General features: G+C 42.2%; 1 protein-coding gene across 1 annotated transcript; it reads left to right on the forward strand.

Moving 5' to 3' along the window:
- Positions 1-2,861: 2,861 nt before the first annotated feature.
- Positions 2,862-12,947, forward strand: CAPSL (calcyphosine like). The gene is made up of 5 exons (XM_058826045.1): positions 2,862-2,993; positions 7,560-7,696; positions 8,360-8,537; positions 9,180-9,389; positions 11,993-12,947. The coding sequence occupies exons 2-5, from the start codon at positions 7,560-7,562 to the stop codon at positions 12,092-12,094; spliced, it is 627 nt and encodes a 208-aa protein (XP_058682028.1). The 5' UTR covers positions 2,862-2,993; the 3' UTR covers positions 12,095-12,947.
- The last annotated feature ends 7,694 nt before the right edge of the window (positions 12,948-20,641 follow it).

A 20,641-nucleotide genomic window follows, 5' to 3' on the forward strand; every position in this document is an offset into this window, starting at 1 on the left:
AGCAATTCATCACATGGACACTGCTGGCAGAGTGCACCCTTTGGGCTGGGAACACTCAAAAGGGGCAAGATGAGGGTCACTGGTGGGGGCCAGACATACGTGGAGACTGGGCTGGGGCTCTGTTACAAAGCAGGTCTGAGGCCAGCAGGCAGGTTGGTGGTAACCATTCTCCTAGGAATTAGCTCAGTAGCATGAGCACAGTCTGCATGTACCAGCTGGTCTCTGCTCTGGAGAACAGACAATTAATTTCAGCTGGATAACTACAAACCACACAGGGAGACAGCATTTTTGGATATAAAAACATTATATTTAGAGTCAGAGTTCAGTTCTGTTTGGAACTAGATGACCTGTGAGGTCCCTTCCAATACAAACCATTCCATGATTCTGTGATTTAATTGGATTACAGCTTGGTTTAAAATCAGAATACTTTCCCCTTGACAATGTACTTACCACAAGGGCTTTTTTTTTAGTGCATGTGAAACTTTCTTAATTTTAATGTCAGGAAAAAACACATTGGCTTATCCTGTAAATTAATCTTCTCTGCTACATAGTGTTCTGGGACTTCATGATTGCTGTTTTTTTCTTAACTTGTATTCCACCCAAACAACCCTGCTGACTTCCCTACCAAGGACAAGAAGATAAGCTCATACCTGTTCCCATAGCTGAAGAGCTTCTCCACAACAATGATTACAGCTGGCTCATCAAGAAACAGTGCTAGAACTTGTAAACTAAACTGCAAAACAACTAGGGACACTTCTTTTTGAGACAGTTTTTATAAAATTTATAAGGCATTTCTTATACCTTCCCTCCAGGCTAAATTCACCACAAAATCTGAATTTTTAGAAACCTCATTTACCTTGAATTGGCTCTGTCATGATTTTATAGATTATGTTAGGCCTCATAGTATATTTTACTTAGTTAGTTCAGTTCAGTGATGGACTACAAACTGAGCAGGCAGTTCAGGCTGTTCAGAAAAAACTGACAATCAAATAGGTATGCATGTATTCAGCGCTAGTTAGAAAATGATGAGAAAAAATTTCAGAGTTCTGATGAAAGCTCTATATCCTTTATGATAAATTCTGAATTCACTGAACTCTGCTTGCAGCTTTGTACACAGTAACAAAGCAGGTACAACCAAATAAATTTTGTCACACCCTAATGTAATCTGAGACACCTGAAAGCCTGAAAATAATTTTTCAGGCTAGTAACTCATTAACCACCTCAGAAATGGCACAATCCTGATTCCAGAGGAGTCTAGGGTAAATGTCCATGTGGGTCTGTATGTGCCTGGGCTCACTGACAAAGGGAAGGCAAGGCAACAGAATGCAGCTGAGTATCTAGATATTAAATTAACTCATTTTTTGCTTTCAAGAGCCCATCCCATTGTTTCAATCTACTGCAACCCTCTAAAAGTCAATGCAAATTCTGCACTTGAAGAATTTCTTTATTCAGGTGGGAGGCTGAAATCCAAGGACCAACTTGTTTTTCAATGAATCTATTTCTCCAGCCCTCAGGGCCCCTGTTTTGTCTTTGCAGAGTGTGTGGACAGGCAGCAGCCCAGATAATGTTCTTAGCCCTTTATTTCTTCTGCATTCCCAGGAGGTCTCTGGAGATCAATTCACAAAACAAAGATAGTGGATGGAAGGATGTTACATTTTCACAAAGGTAATATTTTTGAATCAGTAAATGATTAAATAAGCATTGTTCCCTGCTTGTGCATTAATGTGCAATCAGCTGCAAAATTATATGAGAAATATAAAAAGAATATAAAAGAATATTAAGATATTCTTAATTATAAAAGAATATAAGGTAAAAGAATATAAAAGAATATTCTAAGTCTTGCACAAGCTTCAGTTTAGTACCAGGAAGTACCTGTCGATGAGAGATAAGCAGCCTGCCAGGATGCAAGTGGTATTAGTCTAGAAATTGCCTAAAATAATTTTGTGCTTTTGCCAGGAAACAATGCACTTTCTCATTCTTGCTCAGTGTTTTGTCTATGGCCAGAACAGGGTTCTCCTTTAATTTTCCACACACTTTCACACTGACTTGTACACACTGCCTTTGCCATCAGCTTTGATCTTACATGTTCACCTTGCTGCTGCCCCAGAGGGCCAGGGAAGACACACAGTCTATTTCCTACGCCTAAGGAGTCTACCAACTTCCTGATTCCCTACCAAAGTGGTATGTTATCTTACTGACAATGTTTGTGACCTTCTACAGATCGAGTTGCTAATAGGTGTGTCCAGGTAGAGAGCATTTTTTCCTCATCATATGGGTGTTTAACCTTTTCAGCTTTCTTCTTGCTGCAAATGAACACAAGCTCAGCATCTCCCCAGAGGTTTTAACCACCAGTGGGCCTTCAGAGTGGCAATTAATCATCAGAGAAAAAAAACATGCTGGTGAGGATTTCTCTTTTTTTGTGAACCACAACTGACAGTCTTTTACTTACTACTTTTTTACTTACTACTTACTTTTCTATTATGTTTTGAGTTGAATCAGAGAGTTTTTTCAACCATCTCCACTATGAAAGCAGAGAAACATGTTTTAAAAACACAACCTTGTACAAGGCCTCCAGGCAATTCAGCTCTTTCCCACAGCCACTTTCCCTCTGTCTTACTGCTCAGCAAGGAGCAGCACAAGGTGTCTCCTACTCTCCTCTGCTCTCCAGCCCAAGTGGGCAGAGATGAGAAGAAAAGACAATATTTTTAAAAGAGAGAAAATAAAAAAGTTATCAAAACCCCATATCAATTGTCCAGGGAAGCAGGCACAGCCTCCATGTCACCTTGGAGATCAGCTGGCAAACTCCAGGCCTCCGAAAAAGGGGGGGCCAAGGGCAGCCGGGTGTGTAAACAAGTAAAGCGAGATGGATAAAAAGCATTGCATTAAGGCTGTGGCCCATTATCACTTCAACTTGTTGCTTGAGCCTGGAACGCCATCCGAACCTCCTGAACACGTCTCTGTCCTGATTGGAACCCTGGGATTCAAAACAGAAGGTAAAGGATTTTTTTTTCCTGTCTTCTATCTCACAGCAAGTTTCTCTGATCAACCAAGAGCAGTTTAATTAATTTTAATTAAATTTAACTGTTAAATCTAATATTTTTAATCTAATTTTTAAAAATCTAATTTTTAGTTTAGATATCTAAATACATATGTATATGTCCACCTCTCAGAAGGCTGAAGCGTGGTGGTGCTGGTCATGATCAAGAGAGAGATGGGAGGCTGCTGCAGAGGGGTCTGAGGGGCTAGGAAGGCAGATTCTTAACAAGATGTTTAGATGGTTGTCAAATACTCCTGCAGTTTTCGTGCTTCTAGTAATTTAATGAAATTTTAAGAAATAAACTAAATGTGTACAATTGTTTTAGGCCACTTAATCTATTCGTAGATCCTGAAATGTTCTGCTCTGGGGTGGGTGGTGTGCTGCTTGTGTCTTTGGTCAGGACAGGGGTTTTCAGGAGCCTGGGCATTCCAGAGCTACGTATGGGACTCTGCCCATCATACTGTAGTGGCTTTTACAATTTTTATGGGAGGTTCTCGGGCTCAGCTGAAGGATAATATCTATACAAATGTTGCAGAGTTTAGACTGAATCTAACTCCTTCCAGGTTTAATCCTCAAGTCCTCAATCCTTTGCAGAGGAATGCAAAGGGATTTGGTTGCTGAAAAGCCTAAGATTCTTCTGGAAAAATGCAACCAAAAATTTAAGATTTTGTATTTGTTAGGAATAAATGCAATCATTTCTGTTTGGCCTGCACAACACAACATTACCTATAGAAACAAACAATACTGACAATGTGGGGTGTTGTAATTTTTCATAGCCTAGGCTATTAAACAAAACTCTCTAGAATTCAGAATGAAAATAAACACTGCTGGTTAATTTCACTGAGGGAGAAATCTGATAGTCTTGGATGAGATACACAAACTAAAACCATGTGGAATTACTGTTTTCACCTGTTATTGTTTTATTAATGGTATTCAGGTGGAAGACATTTGTACACTATGCAGGGAACTGTTATAGTCAACAAACCTTGATTACATCTTTAATTACTTCACATTATCCAAAAAAAAGCAAGAGCAAAATGAAAGGGGAGGAAAGAACAGGTGAATTTGTGATTCCTCCCTCCTTGCACAGATTTGGAGTATTTTTTGTGGGACTGCAGGCCCAGGCAAACTGCAGCCATTGCTGCCCTGAAAGCTGTCTCTGACTTCCAAGGATTCAGGCGAACGTGCAGACAGCAGGTGGGGCACTCACACGCACGCCAGATAGGAATAATAGGCCGTCAGGGAAAGAGCAGGAAGGGTCTTCATGTAATGTTCCAGGAAAGGTTTTTATTGTGGGAAGGTCTAGGGATGAAGACCCAGGATAACGGCAGGAATAAATATGTAATTTATTATTACATATTGCAAGTGGGGTGCAAGGGGGTGGCACATGGGGCAGAGGGCCAATGCTGTAAGGACTATGGGGGTGGTACAAAAATGGGGAAAGCGGCAACAGGCAACAGGGATGAGGGGCCAGAGAGACAGGGATGTGAGGTGGAGAAGCGGGAATGGGTAGCCAATGGGGAGCCGAGAGCCAAGAACAGTCTGGAACTGGGGAAGGATTTAAGGGTGATATAACCCTTTATACCCTCAGATTTAAGATCTGAGTCTTTCACCTCACCAAGCAGTGGGGTAACCCAGGAGCCTAAGGTGCTGATTTCTAGAGTAACTGTTTTGGTATCTCCCCAGCAGGCCCCAGGGCCTCCACATTTTTTCTTACAATACAGCCTAGGAAGGATTTACCTCTAACTTAAACCTGCAGCCAACAGAAATAAGAAAGTGGTATCTAAGTGTCACTATGGACCAGTGTTGCATGTAACAGGTTTTATATTTAACTGGTTTTCTGTATTTTCTGGATTTATAAAAAGGGCTCTCAAATGCTTACTGCCATGTGGCACAGGAAGCCAGGATCTGCTTAAGAGGCTTTAGTGTGATGTGAAAGTGCAAATACTTTACAAACAGACTTTAATTGCAGAGTTTTGTATAGAAACATGTTGTTGGTGATTTAGTTAGTGAACATTATAGAGAATGCAGAGCTGCAAAGAGCAGCAGAAATATTTATTATTAGTGTTTTAAACCATGATACTTCGGAGTAAAAAAAGTGGGAATATCTTTACCTATGCTACTAGTGAGATTATTGGAGTGCTCTGACCCAGTTCAGAAGGAACACTGGGAAAATTGAAAAGTTCAAGAGTAACAGCAGAATTATCTGTTTATTATATTAAACATCTGGAAAATCATTTTGTACCAGGAGCCCTGAGCTATGCCTAATTACTAAGCCAAAGTGAGTTTAAAAGGGACCTTCAAGTACTTACATCTGGACACATTTTAATAGGTAGCTCTTAAATCTTGTAAAAGAGAGTAAAGCAGCATCTAATATAGTAGAAATTCAGACTAGAAACAACCTGTATTAAAAGAAAAATTATTCAATACTGGAACAACTTAGCCTAGAGATGGTGAATTCTAAGGCAGAAATGCATATAGTTAGAGAAGTAAACTTTATTCTTACTGCAGAAATGACAGAGGATTGGCCAGTTTCAGTGGCTTTTATTGAGGTTCAAGACATCATTACAGATAGCAAATCAGATTATCCCTCCCTAGCATCAGTTCATGAGTCTTGCTGCAATGATTATCTGATGCACATTGCAGTATTCTGGAAATTACTTCACTGAACCTGAGGCAAGGAGACACTACACTCTTTTCACAGTGTGTGTGTTTGTGTAGATTTTTGCAATGTACTGTAGAGACGAATTATGTCCTTGCTGGTTGCAGTATTTGTAGAGCTCCATAAAGACAACATAGTGTAGAGAGATGCACACTGCACAGTGATACGATTGCATCTTGTACTCTGTATATAGATGTATAGTTATATACATATATAGTTATATACATGTATATATATATATAGATATGTAGTTATATATATGTATACCCACATATATAGATATATATAAGCAATAGTACATTATTTTATAATGTAAATATAGTTTGCACTGTGCTTATGTAACCTCACTGTATTTTAAATTCTTTCCAGCTAAACATTTCTCCTTAAGGACAGGTCATTGTTTGCAAAAAACATATTTGGCTGCTGATCTCACACAGCTGTGAGATCTTCCTGATCAGTGGTTAATGAGTTCCCAGAAGAACTTTGCTTGCTCTGTCTGAAGCAAAGGCCAAAATGCTCTATATTTTACCTCTCTAGACTTCTACAGTAAGTTAGTACTGATACCATTTAGGGAGTACAAAACTATTTTATTTTTCTGTTTTTCAAAGCCCAGCTGGAGTAATCTGAAGTGGTTATAAAATTCAGCATGTGTGGCATTACCAGCAGTCATAGCCAATGCTCTGTAAACAGGAGTGGAGTTGTTAAGATGAAACAGTTTAATTCCATGTTTCTCAGAAGTTTTGTCTGACCATTTCAGTTCACACTTCTGCACATGGAATGATAAAGGGGTTGGAAGTGCCATGTGCACTCACAGTGCCTCACAGGGCTGCTCAGCTTCATCTCCTCATCCCAGCACTGCCTCAGCAGAGCACTAGTGGCTCTCTGAGTCTAGAGCTCTGCTGTAACTTTTGTGACTCTTGAGTGCCCTGCTCCAGTGGTGCGTGGAAAGGCTGGAAAATATTTTGCGAGGCTTCATGACCTGCTGCAGACCCTTCAGCCAGGCTATGGAACAGCAGTCTTGGCCCTGAGCATGTGCCCAGGATTCATTGTGGCCCTAAAATATCAGTATGGGCATGAGCAGTCCCACTTTTCTTAGCACTAGGCACAAGTAATCCCTGTGGGAGAGGGAGTGGGTCTCTGCCAGCCTGTGCGTGCTGCTCTTGGTGATGCTGTGCAGCACTGTAGAGTCAAAAGCTGGTTTTCCCTATTTTCATTCTGCTGTTTTCCTCTGAGGGAAGCTGGAAGGCCTTTGTTGTCAGTATATTAAATCCTGGGGTGCTAAATACAGTGAAAGTTTAAGGTTTTAATTTGTTCTGCAGTTGTGTTAAAAAAGGAGTAGGTGTTATGTATGTGCTGTTGCTCAGACATGCAATGGGAGAAGTCTCTGCTCTGCAGAATTTGGGTCTCAGTGGAACAAAAGTGAATCAAAGGCAAAAGTCCTCAGCTAGGGTAATTTTTATCTTTCTGTGTTCAAATGATAGCTGCAAACCTGGCCAGGTGGAAGAGGCTTGGCAAGGATGCTGTGGACACAGAAGGAGCCACACACTCCTGAGTGCACCCACCAGCTGTCACAATGTTCTCACACTGTAGGCAGACAATACAGTTTCCTGTCTTCATCTGGATTAATCACAGGGTGGTTGTCTGAGCCCTCCTTTCATGATTGGTGGCCTATATTGTCAATTTTTCTTTCTGATAGAAGGATATAAGGAAAAGGAAATAGAGAGTCAAAATAGGTTCTCATGAAAGAGTTGCTACCAGCAGCTTGCAAGTTAGGAATTTGGGATGCTTTGTATGCAAAGGCAAGTTTAAGCACTATGTCTGAATGTGAATCCATGTCACATCAGTGTTTTGGTCTTCCAGATGCCAGGCACAGCAAGACATGACCAAGAGATGGCAACCAAAGCTAGAAAAAGCCTGTTCCAGACCACCGACGCGCTTGAAAAACTTCGCCTCCAGTGTTTAGCAAAGGGTTCTGCAGGCATCAAAGGACTTGGCAGGTGAGTATGCAAGGTATCAAACCCATTATTCAGCCTAATAGTTTTAGCTGCAAGAGGCTCACACCCTAAACAGGGGCCAAAACTTGAGTCTCCTCATTTCAGTGCCAAAGCCACAGAATCTGGCATTGGGGCTCATGTGTTTTGGGACAGGACTGACCTGCTCAACTTTTGAAAGATTGATGCCCTTGTTGAAAATATGTATTAGCTGTCTAGTTTATGTGAGGCACCGAAAATCATTTTGCAAGCATCCCCTAGGAAAGGGGAGTTGCATCACACCCTGAAATCTCTCCCAGGTCCCATAAACAACAAATGGATCCAGATGGTGACCAACTGGAACTTCATCTAAATGTGCAGCTTGCAGAGGGCTATAATGAACAGGAATACTATGGCAGCCTTTCCCTCGTTTAACGTAATACACATGCACCCAATCAAAACAAGTCATCTCTACTGCCAATAAGTGTAGGGGGTTTGTTGGTTGGAGGGGTTTTTTTATTCCTTTTCCTTTTTTTTTTCTTTTTTTTTTTTTTTAATTTCCTTCAGAATATAGAATAAGGAGGAAATGTTATGCCAGTAAGGTGACTCTGTTTCAGTACTATGTTGTGCTAAACCACTGTAGCATTCTGTTTTCCTATGTATTTTCCTCAAATTTCATGTTCTCCACAGGATATTTAACATCCTTGATACTGATAACAGCAAAACACTGGATTTCAATGAGTTTCTGAGAGGACTACAGCATTATGCTCTGATGATCAATAAGGAAGAAGCGCGAGAGATTTTCCAGGCATTTGATAAAGACTGCAGTGGAACAATTGATTTTGATGAATTTCTCGTTACGCTGAGAGTGAGTCTGGAATTCATGTTGTTACTGCATTATATTGATTAAAATATAGCAGAACAGACAAAGTAGAATAGAATATTTGCAAATAAACCACTGTGATTTTTTTTTCAATTAATTGTGGCCTTGATTTAGATTCCTGCCCAAAATTCCTGTCCTGCAGACTGGGTACCTGTGTGGTTCAGCCCATCAATCTCACTTCTTTGTTGGCCATCTTATGATGCATCTCTTTATAACATTAACTTATTCAGGGGAGACTTTCTCTAATCCACCACAGTGAGATTTTGTCTGAAGTATCTTTGTTCTGCTGAAGCCTAAACAATTTAGATAGAAAATATTAGTACTTAGGGTAATTAGTAATTTCTTGTTGGAAATATTTAAAATAGGCAGATCAGAAAAGAGTTCTAGGTAGCATTTTCTCTCTTATTGTCCATTCGCTATTGTATGGGTAGACACTGAATAGTCTTAATCATATTGCTCTTTTGAGGATATATTGCCCTTTCTAGCTCATGGACAGTGTAGACTATCACCAATATATTGTCACATCTACCTTGGAAGTTTTGCTGCTAGCAACAGCAAGTACTTGAATTCGGAGCTGGGCAAGTAGTTGGCAAAAATAAAAATTATTCTGTTGATATTTCTTTACAGCCTCCCATGTCCAATGCAAGAAAAGAGGTCATCATGCAGGCATTTCAGAAGTTAAACAAGAGCGGAAGTGGTGTCATAACAATTGAAGACTTACGCGGGCTGTATAATGCAAAATATCATCCCAAGTACCTAAATGGAGACTGGACAGAAGAACAAGTTTTTAAAGCCTTTCTGGATAATTTTGATTCACCCTATGACAAAGATGGGAAGGTAAGTGAAACACCTATTTGCAAGCCATGAAATCACCATCTGACTCAGAATTTGACTTAGGTTACCAAGTGTGGGAGTAACTGCAGTACCAAGCATCCATTTACATCACATTTATATGGAAAATCAAAGTAGATGGATAACCTGTGCACAGCACCCCTGATACAGCTAGCTTGCACATTCTGAGGCTAAGGGGCTCTGCAGGTGGTACAAGGGACAGTTGTGAAATTGCATTAAGGTTTGTAGCTTTAATAATCAAATTTCATAGATTACACTAAGTACATCTTCAGACTTCCCCACGAAATTGCTGATTTTCAAGACCCACATAAATGGAGAGATTTTTCACTTCTTAGGAGAAGAAATACTAGGATCCAGCTCAAAAGCAGGTTCCCTGCTTTGTTAAATAATTTACAGTTAGTTCTTCTGCAGTGTAATTATTGAGACACTTGACTTGGAAATCAGTCCATAATAGAGACACAGATTTATCTACAGAGAGTTGGAGGGAGAATGGGGCTGGGGCTACTGCCATGGGCATGTACCCTGAGGAGCTGGGACAGAGCTGGGAGCCCTTCCTGCACTCTGGCACAATTCTCTGGTTCATGTGCAAAGCCTGGACATGTTTTGTGATGGACTTACACATCTGCTTTGCAACCACCTCTGAGCCAAGCATGTTCTCCTTCCTCTTGCTACGTGTCTGCAAAATTCTTTGGTCTGAACTTACGTTATTGACCAGCTCAGAGCAATCCTGCATCTCCATGGTTCACATGTGATATTCTCTATCTGAGCAGTTAGTCATAACAAATTAGGCTGTAAGTTTTTGCTCCACCTGAATCCTTCACTTGCTTTGTTCCCACCACTCAGGCTCTCAGTTGTAGAGAGGTGATGGGTTTTACCTACTTTGGGCATGAATTTTCACTTAGTAGAGCTGAACTTCATCCCTTCTGCTGCAGTGTCATCCTCAGAGATACCAGTTTGAAGCCAGCTATCCCTTTCCACGTCTACAGCAGTGGTGACATCTAGCAAATTTCAACCAAAATGTTCCTGGTTTTTGTGCTGAGGTCATACATGAACACATTAAACGAGTCCCCAAATTGATATTTTATGAGTTCAGTGTCTGAGCATCCACCTCTTGTTCAGCAATTCTGATGTTAGCTCACCTGATTACTGTTTCTTCTGAGCACAGACTGTGACTTTCCTGAATCAGAAGACACTAATGATACTGAATACCTAATTTTTTTTTTAGCAGAAATGCCTCAAAGTTGAGCATTTGCTAGAAAGGCCCTCTTCACCATGGTCTTGCTGGTGCCTCTGAAATAAGCAGTTTTAGTGAGACTTGTAATCATCTTATGATAGTACAACAGTCTGAAGTGGTCCCTTCTCCCTGTTGTCATGTTTTTCTGAGTTCTCAGTGTGTGTCTTAACACACAATGCAATCAGAGCAGATATCATGGAATCACAGAACATGCTGAGTTAGAAGGAACCAGGATCATCAGGTCCAACTCCCAGCCCTGCACAGGACACCCAGAAATCACACCATGGGCCTGAGACCATTGTCCAAATGCTCCTTGGACTATGTCAGGCTGGTACTGTGACCACAGTCCTGGGGAGTTGTTCCAGTGCCCAGCCATCCTCTGGGGAAAAAACTTTTCCTGACATCCAGCCTAAATCTCCCCTGACACAACATCATGACTTTCCCTCCGTTCCTATCACTGTCACCCCAGAGAAGGGATCAGTGTCTGCCCCTCTTCTTCCTGTCATGAGGGAGGTGTAACTGCTATGGGGTCTCCCCTCAGTCTCCTCCAGGCTGAACAGACCAAGACACCTCAGCCACTCCTCACAGGGCTCCCCCTCCAGACCCTTCACCATCTTCTTGGCACTCCTTTGGACACCCTGTCATAGCTAAATGAATTTTTAATATTGTTTTGTATTTTTGTGCATGGTGTTTATTCAAAGAATGATCTACACAATTTGAGAGTTAAGGCATCACAAGAGACATGTGCAGTTTTTCCTCTTGGCTAATTTGATTATTTATTTTTTTAATGGTCATTTTTAAACCTCAAAATACCCATGAAAGCTATTCAAAACTCTTAGGTATTTGAAAGAATATTTGCTTCATTAAGGGAGACTTGTTTAGAGCAATAATATTTTCTCTCTGTGGATGGATATGAAGTTCCAATCTGTCTCTGAATTGCATCAGAAAACCCATCCACTTTATTAATAATTTTGCAAATAACCAGATTATAGCATCCCTGGAAAAAAATACATTAAAAATTTGTCTTCTTAGGCAGCAGTGATTTTAACTTCAGTTCCTGGTAAGGTTAGTTAAACTTCACATGTTTCATCTCCATCCAAGTGTTATGAAGGTCAAGAGCTCTTTTTTCTAGCAAAGTGAAATTAAGCAGATTTTAAGTGTCAAATTTAAGTGTCAGTCCTGTTGGATTCCTTTTTGTTAGCAACCACATGAAATAGCAGATGTTGAGTTTCATTAAGAGTTCTTCTTAATATGTGGTTTTTACATATAGCATTATGTAATTTATTAAATAAAACCATTAAGCATTAAATAAAACCAAAGGTTCATTTTCTTATTTTTAATTTCTCTGTCTCAGGTCACAACAGAAGAATTCATGAACTACTATGCTGGAGTCAGTGCTTCAATAGACACAGACATCTACTTTATTGTCATGATGAAGAATGCTTGGAAACTCTAATAATGCAGTTAAAGAAGCGTGACTTTTCTTTCACCTTTTATAGGTTCCTCTGATTAAGTGTATGCACAACAACACCCTCCTGTTCCATAACAAGTTTCCAGTAACTGTGCCAATTACGTTCAATCTGCAAAATTAATTCCCAGATGCTTCAGTAGGCTCAGCCTCAGGGGATCAGAGCGTAATCAGAGAGTAGATCTGGCATTTGGCCACACCACACATCTGTCCTTTTTATCTTTGCATCCCTGGTATGTCTTTTTTTTCTGAGATGAACTGCTCTTTTCTTTTTGGCATCTGCAGTAGGTTGCTGTGGCTCCTGAATGTTCCTCTTGCAATATCAGATACAGTTCTGTTTGGCAGAGGGTGCAGGAGATGGAAACCAAAATATTCTGTACGTGTGGTTGGACTGGCTTTTATAAATGGAAGTCTGTCCCAGGACGGTCAAGTAGACCTGTCAGCTGTAGCACTGCAATACCTTTTGGCTTTGTGGGTCTCACTAGTGTGATGGAGCAGCTGCTGATCTTGCTGCCGGGAACATGTGAGTTCCCAGTACCAGGAGGCTGGAGGAGTTATTGAAGAAGGGGAGACATGGACCAGAATAAATGCAAAATTCTTTGAAAAGCCCTGTTTATTTCTCTGTCTCACAACCAAACATATATACTACTTTCCTGTGCACACCATGTTTCAACCCCCTGTACAGCTTCTTATAGATTTTCCCACCCCTCCTCCTGCTTTAATTCCTTTATTTCTGTACTGCGAGATAACTTTATTCTTCAAAGGGGATACATGTGCTACAGCATTTTTTTCTCTGTGTTATTGCAATGTTTTCTGACCTTGTGGCTGTTGCCTGTACAGACCTACACTGAAAGTTGTTTACCACTTACTTGAATTTGCACTGGTTTTTGACCAAGATATGATTTCAGGGAGCTTTCTGGGAAGTGAAGAACTCATAACTTTCATATCTGGTTGTCTTCTGTTCTGAATAAAGACTGGGAACCTACCCTTCTTGTCACACCAATCAGGCTGTCTCAGTTCATCTTTTGTCCTTCGTTGTCTCGGTTTTGGAAGATAGGTGTCTGCTGGGGAGGGCAGGAGCCACCCTTAGAATGAAAATGTAGACCCCCTCCCTCCGAATTATTATAATTTTGAAATCAAGGGGCTCTCAGGCAGAGATCTGGGGATAGGAATAACAGTTCTTTACTAGTATTTATAACAAGGCAAACAAACGACAATAACTACAGCGTTAGCGAGAAAACAGAACCAGGGACCCCGTGAGAGCTTTCTTGGCCGAGACGGGAAGGGATGGAGGAGAGGCTTTGCTTCACCAACCCCCGCGGGCAGTCAGTCCCGGTGCTCCTGCAGGGCTCTGAGGAACACTCAGCTGGAACAGCAGGGATGAGCTGAGATCCCGGGCCTGTGGCTGAGGTGGATCAGCAGAGGAATGAGCAGAGATCCCGGGCTGGTGGATGAGGTGGATCAGCAGCTCCGCGGCGGTGGCTGGCACTGCCACACGTCCCGGCAGGACAGGGGGTGTGAGGCCACCAACAAAGAGGGGAGAGGGAGAAGCAGCAGCTCTGTCTGGGTGATGGCGAATTCCCCTCTCCCCACAGCAACAGCTCCAGCAGAGCGTCCTTCTCCGAAGCTGAAGAAGCCGCCAAACTGTCCCCTCCCTCCTTTTTTCCCGTCCCACTTTCCCCCTGGCCCAGCCGAACTCTTTGTGTTTCTCAAGTACCCACCAAGTACCCGCAGTCAGGTCCCCCCTCCTCCCCGGAACTAAGAGGTTAAAATTCCACAGGTAAGCCAGAACTAAAAGAAGGACACCTGACCCCCAGATTTGTCCATACAGGCAGGGTGGAAATGACACACAAAAGAAACTGTAAAAAAAATCCTGAAAAAATCCAGAAAAAAACTAGTGTGTGAGTGTGTGCTGTCTAATTTTTCCGGCTGATACTTTTTTTTTCCTTCTACTTTCTGCTCCTCTCTCATAATTTTGCTCCTCTGCCAGACTGAGAACCTGCTGCTGTAGCAAATAGTAAATAGCTTGTACATTTGCTCCATTTCAGGCTGGCAGCCAGCTAAAAGCAGTGCAGGGTTATAGAATGGACTTCAAAACAGCCTTTCTGATGAAGTTGCAGCTCTTAGTCTGGGTTGCTAACAGTTTCAACACTGAAGTTCTGAGTGCTTGCAGCATTGATCCTCTGCAAACCCTATTTCTCTTTTGTCCAGCAGTGATCTCAGCGTGAGCAAAGGTTGCTTGCAATCCCTTAGTGAAGGCTGTGCAAACTCTGTTATTTTCTTGACCAGTAAGCCTCCCGAAACTTGCATGCTGGCTGACACTGGAAACTGGTGGAGAAACTCTCTTTACTATTGTCAGCCATTATAAGAGGAGCCTTTACTTACTGCAATGCTACTGAAGTGCCAATATATATGAAAAACAAAATACCAAATAGGGGCTGTATGTGGTCTGGCTGCCTGAATAGAATCCATTCACTTCTCTTTTATTAATTGACTTCACAAAATCTGTCTTCTCTTTCAAACAGAAAGAAAGTAATGTGGATGGACTGTGGGAATCACAAAATGAAAGAAACATTTCCTTTTGATTTGCCATCTCATGTCTTCACACCCTGCAGTGATCTGACAGGCTGATATTTGTTCAAGTGAAGTGGAAGTTTTAATCTGAATAACTGCAGCCAGTTTGTCTTTGGTACTACTACTTCCCAATTTTATTTATTCAGTGGCTTCTGGGAGCCGTAGCTGAGCCTGTGGCAGTTGAGGAAAATCCTGTATTTCAGGACAAGATTTCTGCACTGAACTGGACTAAAGGGGTTTGTGTGGGGACTTGAAGGATGTGATCCAGGAGAGCTTAAACCCCCTCACCCTGGTGGTGTGTTCTGGTGCTCTCAGAACAATTCCCAGCTCAGGTCTGCCTGCATGTGGACCTCATTGCTCACTGGATATATTTCCTGAGAACATAGTTCCCAACAGAGTCATTTCAACATTTGTACAGAACCAAAGGTTCTAAGGGCTGGTTTCAGGTGATTTCAAAGTCAGCAGTAAAGTTTCCTTTCACGTCTGTGGGAACAGAGCTGCTCTTGGAGTACTCTGAATAACAACAGGTAACTTCAGAAAAGGTACAGTGCTTTCAGGAAAAAATAAATAATCTGAGAAACAAAAAACATGATTTTCACTAATAATCAGATGCTGTAGAACTCAAATTGGAATCTGTCCTGTAAGAAATGTAATTTGATTAATATGTGTACAAATTAATGGAGCAAACACAGGCATTAGCTGCTAGATAGTAAAAGCTCTACTGGGGAATATGCAGCCATAATGGCACACTGGATACATGCACTGGACATTCAGAGGAAGCACTTTTCAGGGATTAAAGGAAAGTTAAAGGGATTTGAATCAGACAAGAGGTATTGTCAAGACTAGCACCAAAGGCCAGTGTCCCTCCAGCACTTCACTCTCCCTCTCTGTGATCTGGGAGACCCAAAAATGAAACTGAAAGGCCCCTGTTCAGCTGCAGCTGCAGTGTGCTGGTACAGACCCAGCATATACAGGAGATAAGTGGTGATGCTGTCCTGCCAGCCTGTGGCTCCACAGCACACACAGCAGATTTTGGGAGGTAGGTGATAATGCATACCATTGTATCTGGTGCTAGCATCAAGATGGGAGACCTTGGTTGGTTCTTCATGTTCAAAGCACTATTTCTTCATTCTGATTGTGCAACAGATGCTGAACAGAAGGGCACAAACCACAGGAACATCTGAATCTGCAGGGCTGGGGGGCAGTCCCAGAGGTGGAGGTTTTGCCTGCACCTTGAGTTGCCGTGTGGCAGAGTGTCTTGTCAGTAGTAAGGTCTGCCCTCCCCAGCAGCCAGCACTGAAGCTTGCTCCAAGAATGTTGGTAGAGCCCTGTGGGAAAGAGGGAAAAGACTCCCTTATAACTCTTCCAGAACTCTGCCCCCGCTTCCTGCTTCTGCATGAGCCATCAGAGCACCTCGGTGACACCACCCCGCTACCCCAAAAGAGCACAAGGTATGGGAAAAAAGAGGTGTGGGACAGCCTTTTCTTCTGGTGTGCTCCTCTGGCAAAGGTGGCATTTCTGCAGCTTCCTTCACTGCATTTTCATCCTGGCCTCCCTGTGCTCTTTGTGGCTTTGTGTTTCTGTCTGGAAGAGGAAATTTTTGGCTTGATGTGATACAGAAATGTTTTTTGTTTTACACTCTCTCCTGCAGAACAAAATTCTGATTCAAGCACCTGAGTTTAATGCAAACCCCACTCTCTGCCATATATCCTTGCAACTAGACCACAAGAGATTTTCAGTGATCTGATTAATTCTGCTGCTCTTGTAACACAAAGCTATCTTGGCAGAGGCAGATGACAGCAGCAGAAGTTTTGCAGATGAAACCACCTGTGCACATTACTGTATAAAAGCCAACTCACCATTGTGTAATTCCTTGCACACAGTGCTGCCTCAAACCTCTGCAGCCATGTGGGCAGAGCACAGCTTTGCCATCCCAGAGTTGTCACTGGCTGAAGGAGCAAGATTTTGCTGATTTTTGTCTCAGCTCTATCCTCCACAGTGGGAGCAGCAGCAGCAGCAGCAGCACCACACTGAGGTTTCCCAGTAAAACAGGTAATGCCAAGATCAACCTGGCAACCAGCCAGCAGCTGCCTACTGTCTGTGTCACTGTGATTATAGCTTTCCCTGTTTCTTTAGCTTTCCTCTCTTGTAGGGTGAGCAGAAAACAGGATTCCCAGTAACCTGTGATTAACACCAAGTCCTCGTGTGGCTGAAAGCTGCCTTCCTATTTGCAGCAGCCCCTGGCCATTATGCTGTGCCTTGGCTGAGTCTGAAACCCCCGCGGTTTCAAAGCAAGCCTGGTTTTGGCTCTAGCACATCTTCCATGTTCATGCCTGGAGGTTTGCAGCCACCCCAAGTACAGCAGCCCCACCTCCACAAAAAAACCTGAACCCAGTTTTCCCTCCGGCTCACAGAACTGCTGCTGATCCCAGCAGGAGCAGCAGCTGGAGACCAGGATCCAGCCTTTGTTGAGTATCTTGGAACAAAAGGAAGCACAAGGTTTTGTGGAAGTTGAATCAAGTCTGGTTTTCTGTGGAAAAACAAAGATTGTGGTAAAATGTGAGAAGTGTTTATTTTCCTGAGATAAACCTGTTCCTTTTTTCATTGAAAACATGGTATTTTTTCCAAAATCTGCAGTATTTTTTTTTTTAACTTTCTAAAGGTGGAGTGGTTTTTTCATCTTATGTACATTTTCTGGAAAAACAATTGTCAGACTGTATTAGAGAAGCTCCAATTTTGTGGCTTTCTTCCTTCCACAGATTTATTCCTTTTGACATTTTCATCAATGCATTTCTGCTTTGTGTCTCATTTCTTTCTGTTGCTTGACAAACCTTTTTACATTCATTTATTTATACATTCATTTATTACATACATTTACAGGTGATGGTCCTGATGTTGGACTAATCTAATTTTGCTGTGACATGTAAGTTATGCTGTCAGTATTTAACAATAACCAGAAAAAATATTTATTTTATATATGTATATGTGTGTGTGTTTGTGTTTATGTGTGTTTTTCAGCTAAATTCTGTGTTGGAGCTTGCTGCAGCAATACATCCTAATACAAGGTTAGGAGAATCTGATGTAAAAATCAGACTTCCCTGGAAGATGCAAAAGAAATATTTGTAAAATAAAGAGTCTGTTGAGCCAGAGTATATAGCCATCACCCTTGTAAACACTGTTTTTCTCATTCTTAGGTTATGAAAGATGAATTTCTGAATTACTGCTATGGAGTTAGTGCTTCTGTGGACACTACTGCCAAAATCATTTTAAGGATGAAGAAATCCTGGAAACTCTGCCTTTTGCTTTTATTTTCCCAAACTTCTTCAGGACCATAGGCTACAAATAACTGAAATACTGCTTAGTTTGTTGTGGGCTTGATTTCTACCCCAGGTCCCATCTGAGCAACGCTTTTGGAGCTGCACGATGCGATGGCACCAGCAAGTGTTCAGGTGCTGGGCTCCGACATGTGGCTTCGTGTTTCAGCAGGTGGCGCTTAGAAGCCAAGGAAAAGCCATCCTGATTGAAACCTGGAGCTGCCGCGTGAGCAAGGGAGGATACAGTCGGTATAATTTAGCAATTGCATTTTCTGGCATTATCCGTTGTTTTCTTGTGTGTCTGTACATTAGATTTGTTTTGCCAATGCTCTGTGACACACAGGAGTGTTAATTTGGGTGGCTTCATGATCACAGTAATAAGGAGGTGTTTGACTCTACAATAATTCTTCACAGAGGTGGTAAGTCTTCTTTATATTGCATTTTATCGGTTTTTAAATGATAGTTTCAGAAATCCCACAACCACAGAGATAACTAGCTTGATTTGAAAGTGTATTGACTAAAATCCAACTGCTCTCGCCCCAGGCTGCAGCACTGCTGTATTGCTGTCCAAATAGGCATTCAAATCAATAAACACTACTGCTAAGAAGCTGAGAAGGGGCTGTATTCCTGCCCTGCAGAAATACCCTGCCAGCATCACCATGTCCCCTGCTGCCAGAAGAGATGGTTCCATAGTCAGCTTCCGCCTGCCAAAATTTGCCCTGGATTCAGTCACATGTCCCTGCAGCAGTGCTTGTCAGGCCACCCTTTCAACATTTATTTCATAGCCCAGCCTTTGCTGCACATCACAGGCATTTAGCCATCCCTCCACCCTGACAGAAGCAGTCCTCCTGCCTCCCCACACTTAGCTGGTCATCTGCTGCCCTGCTGACACACACAACATTTGTTTTTTCAGCCTCTCTAAGGAATGTGCACAAGGGGAGGAACAAGCTGGTAAAGGTGGTAAACAAACTAACACTTTAAGCCAGGAATGACTAATTCCTTGAGATGTAATTAGCATTTTTCAGCATCATTAGAATTAGACCGTGACTCATTGTTATAACTGACAATAGTCTAAGTTTATTTGTGTACAGCTAAGAGGAATTTGCATCATGCAGGAGAGGGGTGCTCATAGTGCTAGGAGACTTTTGCACAAGCTGCACACAGACAAGGGGAGAAGCAAAGATGGGAGGGCATCTGTGTGGCACCATGACTGCAGGAGAGGGGCTGCAGCCCAGTGGGCACATGGCAGAAAGGAGCAGGCAGCTCCAGGCACTGTGTCATAAAGCAGTGGCAGAGAAACCAGTGTCAGGAAACTGGGTCTGGGTGTGCAGCTGAGTAAGGGTACTGGAGGCAGAAGGGGGAGAAGGAAAGTTGTGCTGAACTAAAGGAAGTGCATGGAGCGTGTGAAAGCTGAGCAAAACTCCTGTGTGATTATTGAGGCAGATGGGAATTTGTGGACATCTCTGGAGCAATTGTCATGCAGAATAAGGAAACTATTTGATAGACTGCCCAGACATCACCATGGCTGTATCCTCATGTATGGACTATATATAACTTGGTCATAGACAGGAAATGCTTGTGGTGTTTCTGGCTTTGGTGCATATTTGGCTTTATTTTTTTTCCTGAAACAAAGCTGAAAGTGGTTATATCTGCATGCATCCAACAAATACTTTACAGAAATACAAAATTACAAAAATTGAAGGAAGCATAGCACATACTGCAGAGGATTTTCCTGATGTGCTTTTGCTTCTTCCTCTATCCCCTTTTTGTTTGTCACTGTGACACTGGAAGAAGGTATCATTCCAGTATAGTCTGTCTGTCTCTACAGTCACACTGTGCAAGTTCTCACAGTCTAAGCATTATCAGCAGCTCTTTTTTGAAAGGGAATACAAGCACTATAAAGCAAATGAATGCCCAGGGCTTTGGTCTTTTTCTTCTGCATCAATTAATGCTTCATTTGGCAGTAAACAGCAATAAAAACCATTCTGTAAAATGTCATTGGAATGCCTTGAGCCAAATCCGAGGCCCCTTTGCACACAGTAGCTGTTAGGTTCTCCCAAGTCGAAAGTTTCCCTGGCACTGGGTGGAGGTGGAGGAGGTGGAGTGCTGTCTTGGGAAGGCTGGTTTTGGCTTGATGTGGTCCAGAATTGCTGTTTGGTTTGTACTGTCTCTTGCAGTTGATTCAAGCAACTGAGTTTAATGCAAGCCCCACTCTCATATATTCTTGAAACAAGGCCACAAGAGATTTTCAGTGATCTGATTCATTCTGCTGCTCTCCTGGTGCAAAGATGTCTTGGCAGAGGCAGATGGAAGCAGCTGAGGTTTTGCAACATTTCTGTGACCATTAAATCTGAGCATCTCATCCTCTGAGGATAAGAGAGGACTCTTTTCACCCTTAGACTCTGGGGATGTGAATATAACTAGGTAAAGGAGAATTTCAAAGAGCTAGAGAAACTGACACTGAACAATGAGGTGAATCCCAAATCCAGAGTGCAAGAAAGCAGCTTGGATGTCACATGGCCACACAGTTTTGCTGTCATGCAACCATGTGGCTGTAGCAGCTTTATCTCCAAGTGTGTGCTCCAGAATGTGCAGCATCCAAGGAGAACTGTGAAGTGGCTCAGCCATAATGTAAAAAAAGTAATAA

The sequence above is a fragment of the Poecile atricapillus genome, chromosome Z (genome assembly GCF_030490865.1).
Source record: "Poecile atricapillus isolate bPoeAtr1 chromosome Z, bPoeAtr1.hap1, whole genome shotgun sequence".
Lineage (NCBI taxonomy): Eukaryota > Metazoa > Chordata > Aves > Passeriformes > Paridae > Poecile > Poecile atricapillus.

Excerpts from the sequence above, each read along its gene's own strand:
- CAPSL (XM_058826045.1), top strand. The coding sequence starts at position 7,560 with ATGCCAGGCACAGCAAGACATGACCAAGAGATGGCAACCAAAGCTAGA. Across the intron at positions 7,697-8,359 it reads GGCATCAAAGGACTTGGCAG|GATATTTAACATCCTTGATA; the intron begins GTGAGTATGCAA and ends TGTTCTCCACAG. Across the intron at positions 9,390-11,992 it reads CCTATGACAAAGATGGGAAG|GTCACAACAGAAGAATTCAT; the intron begins GTAAGTGAAACA and ends TCTCTGTCTCAG.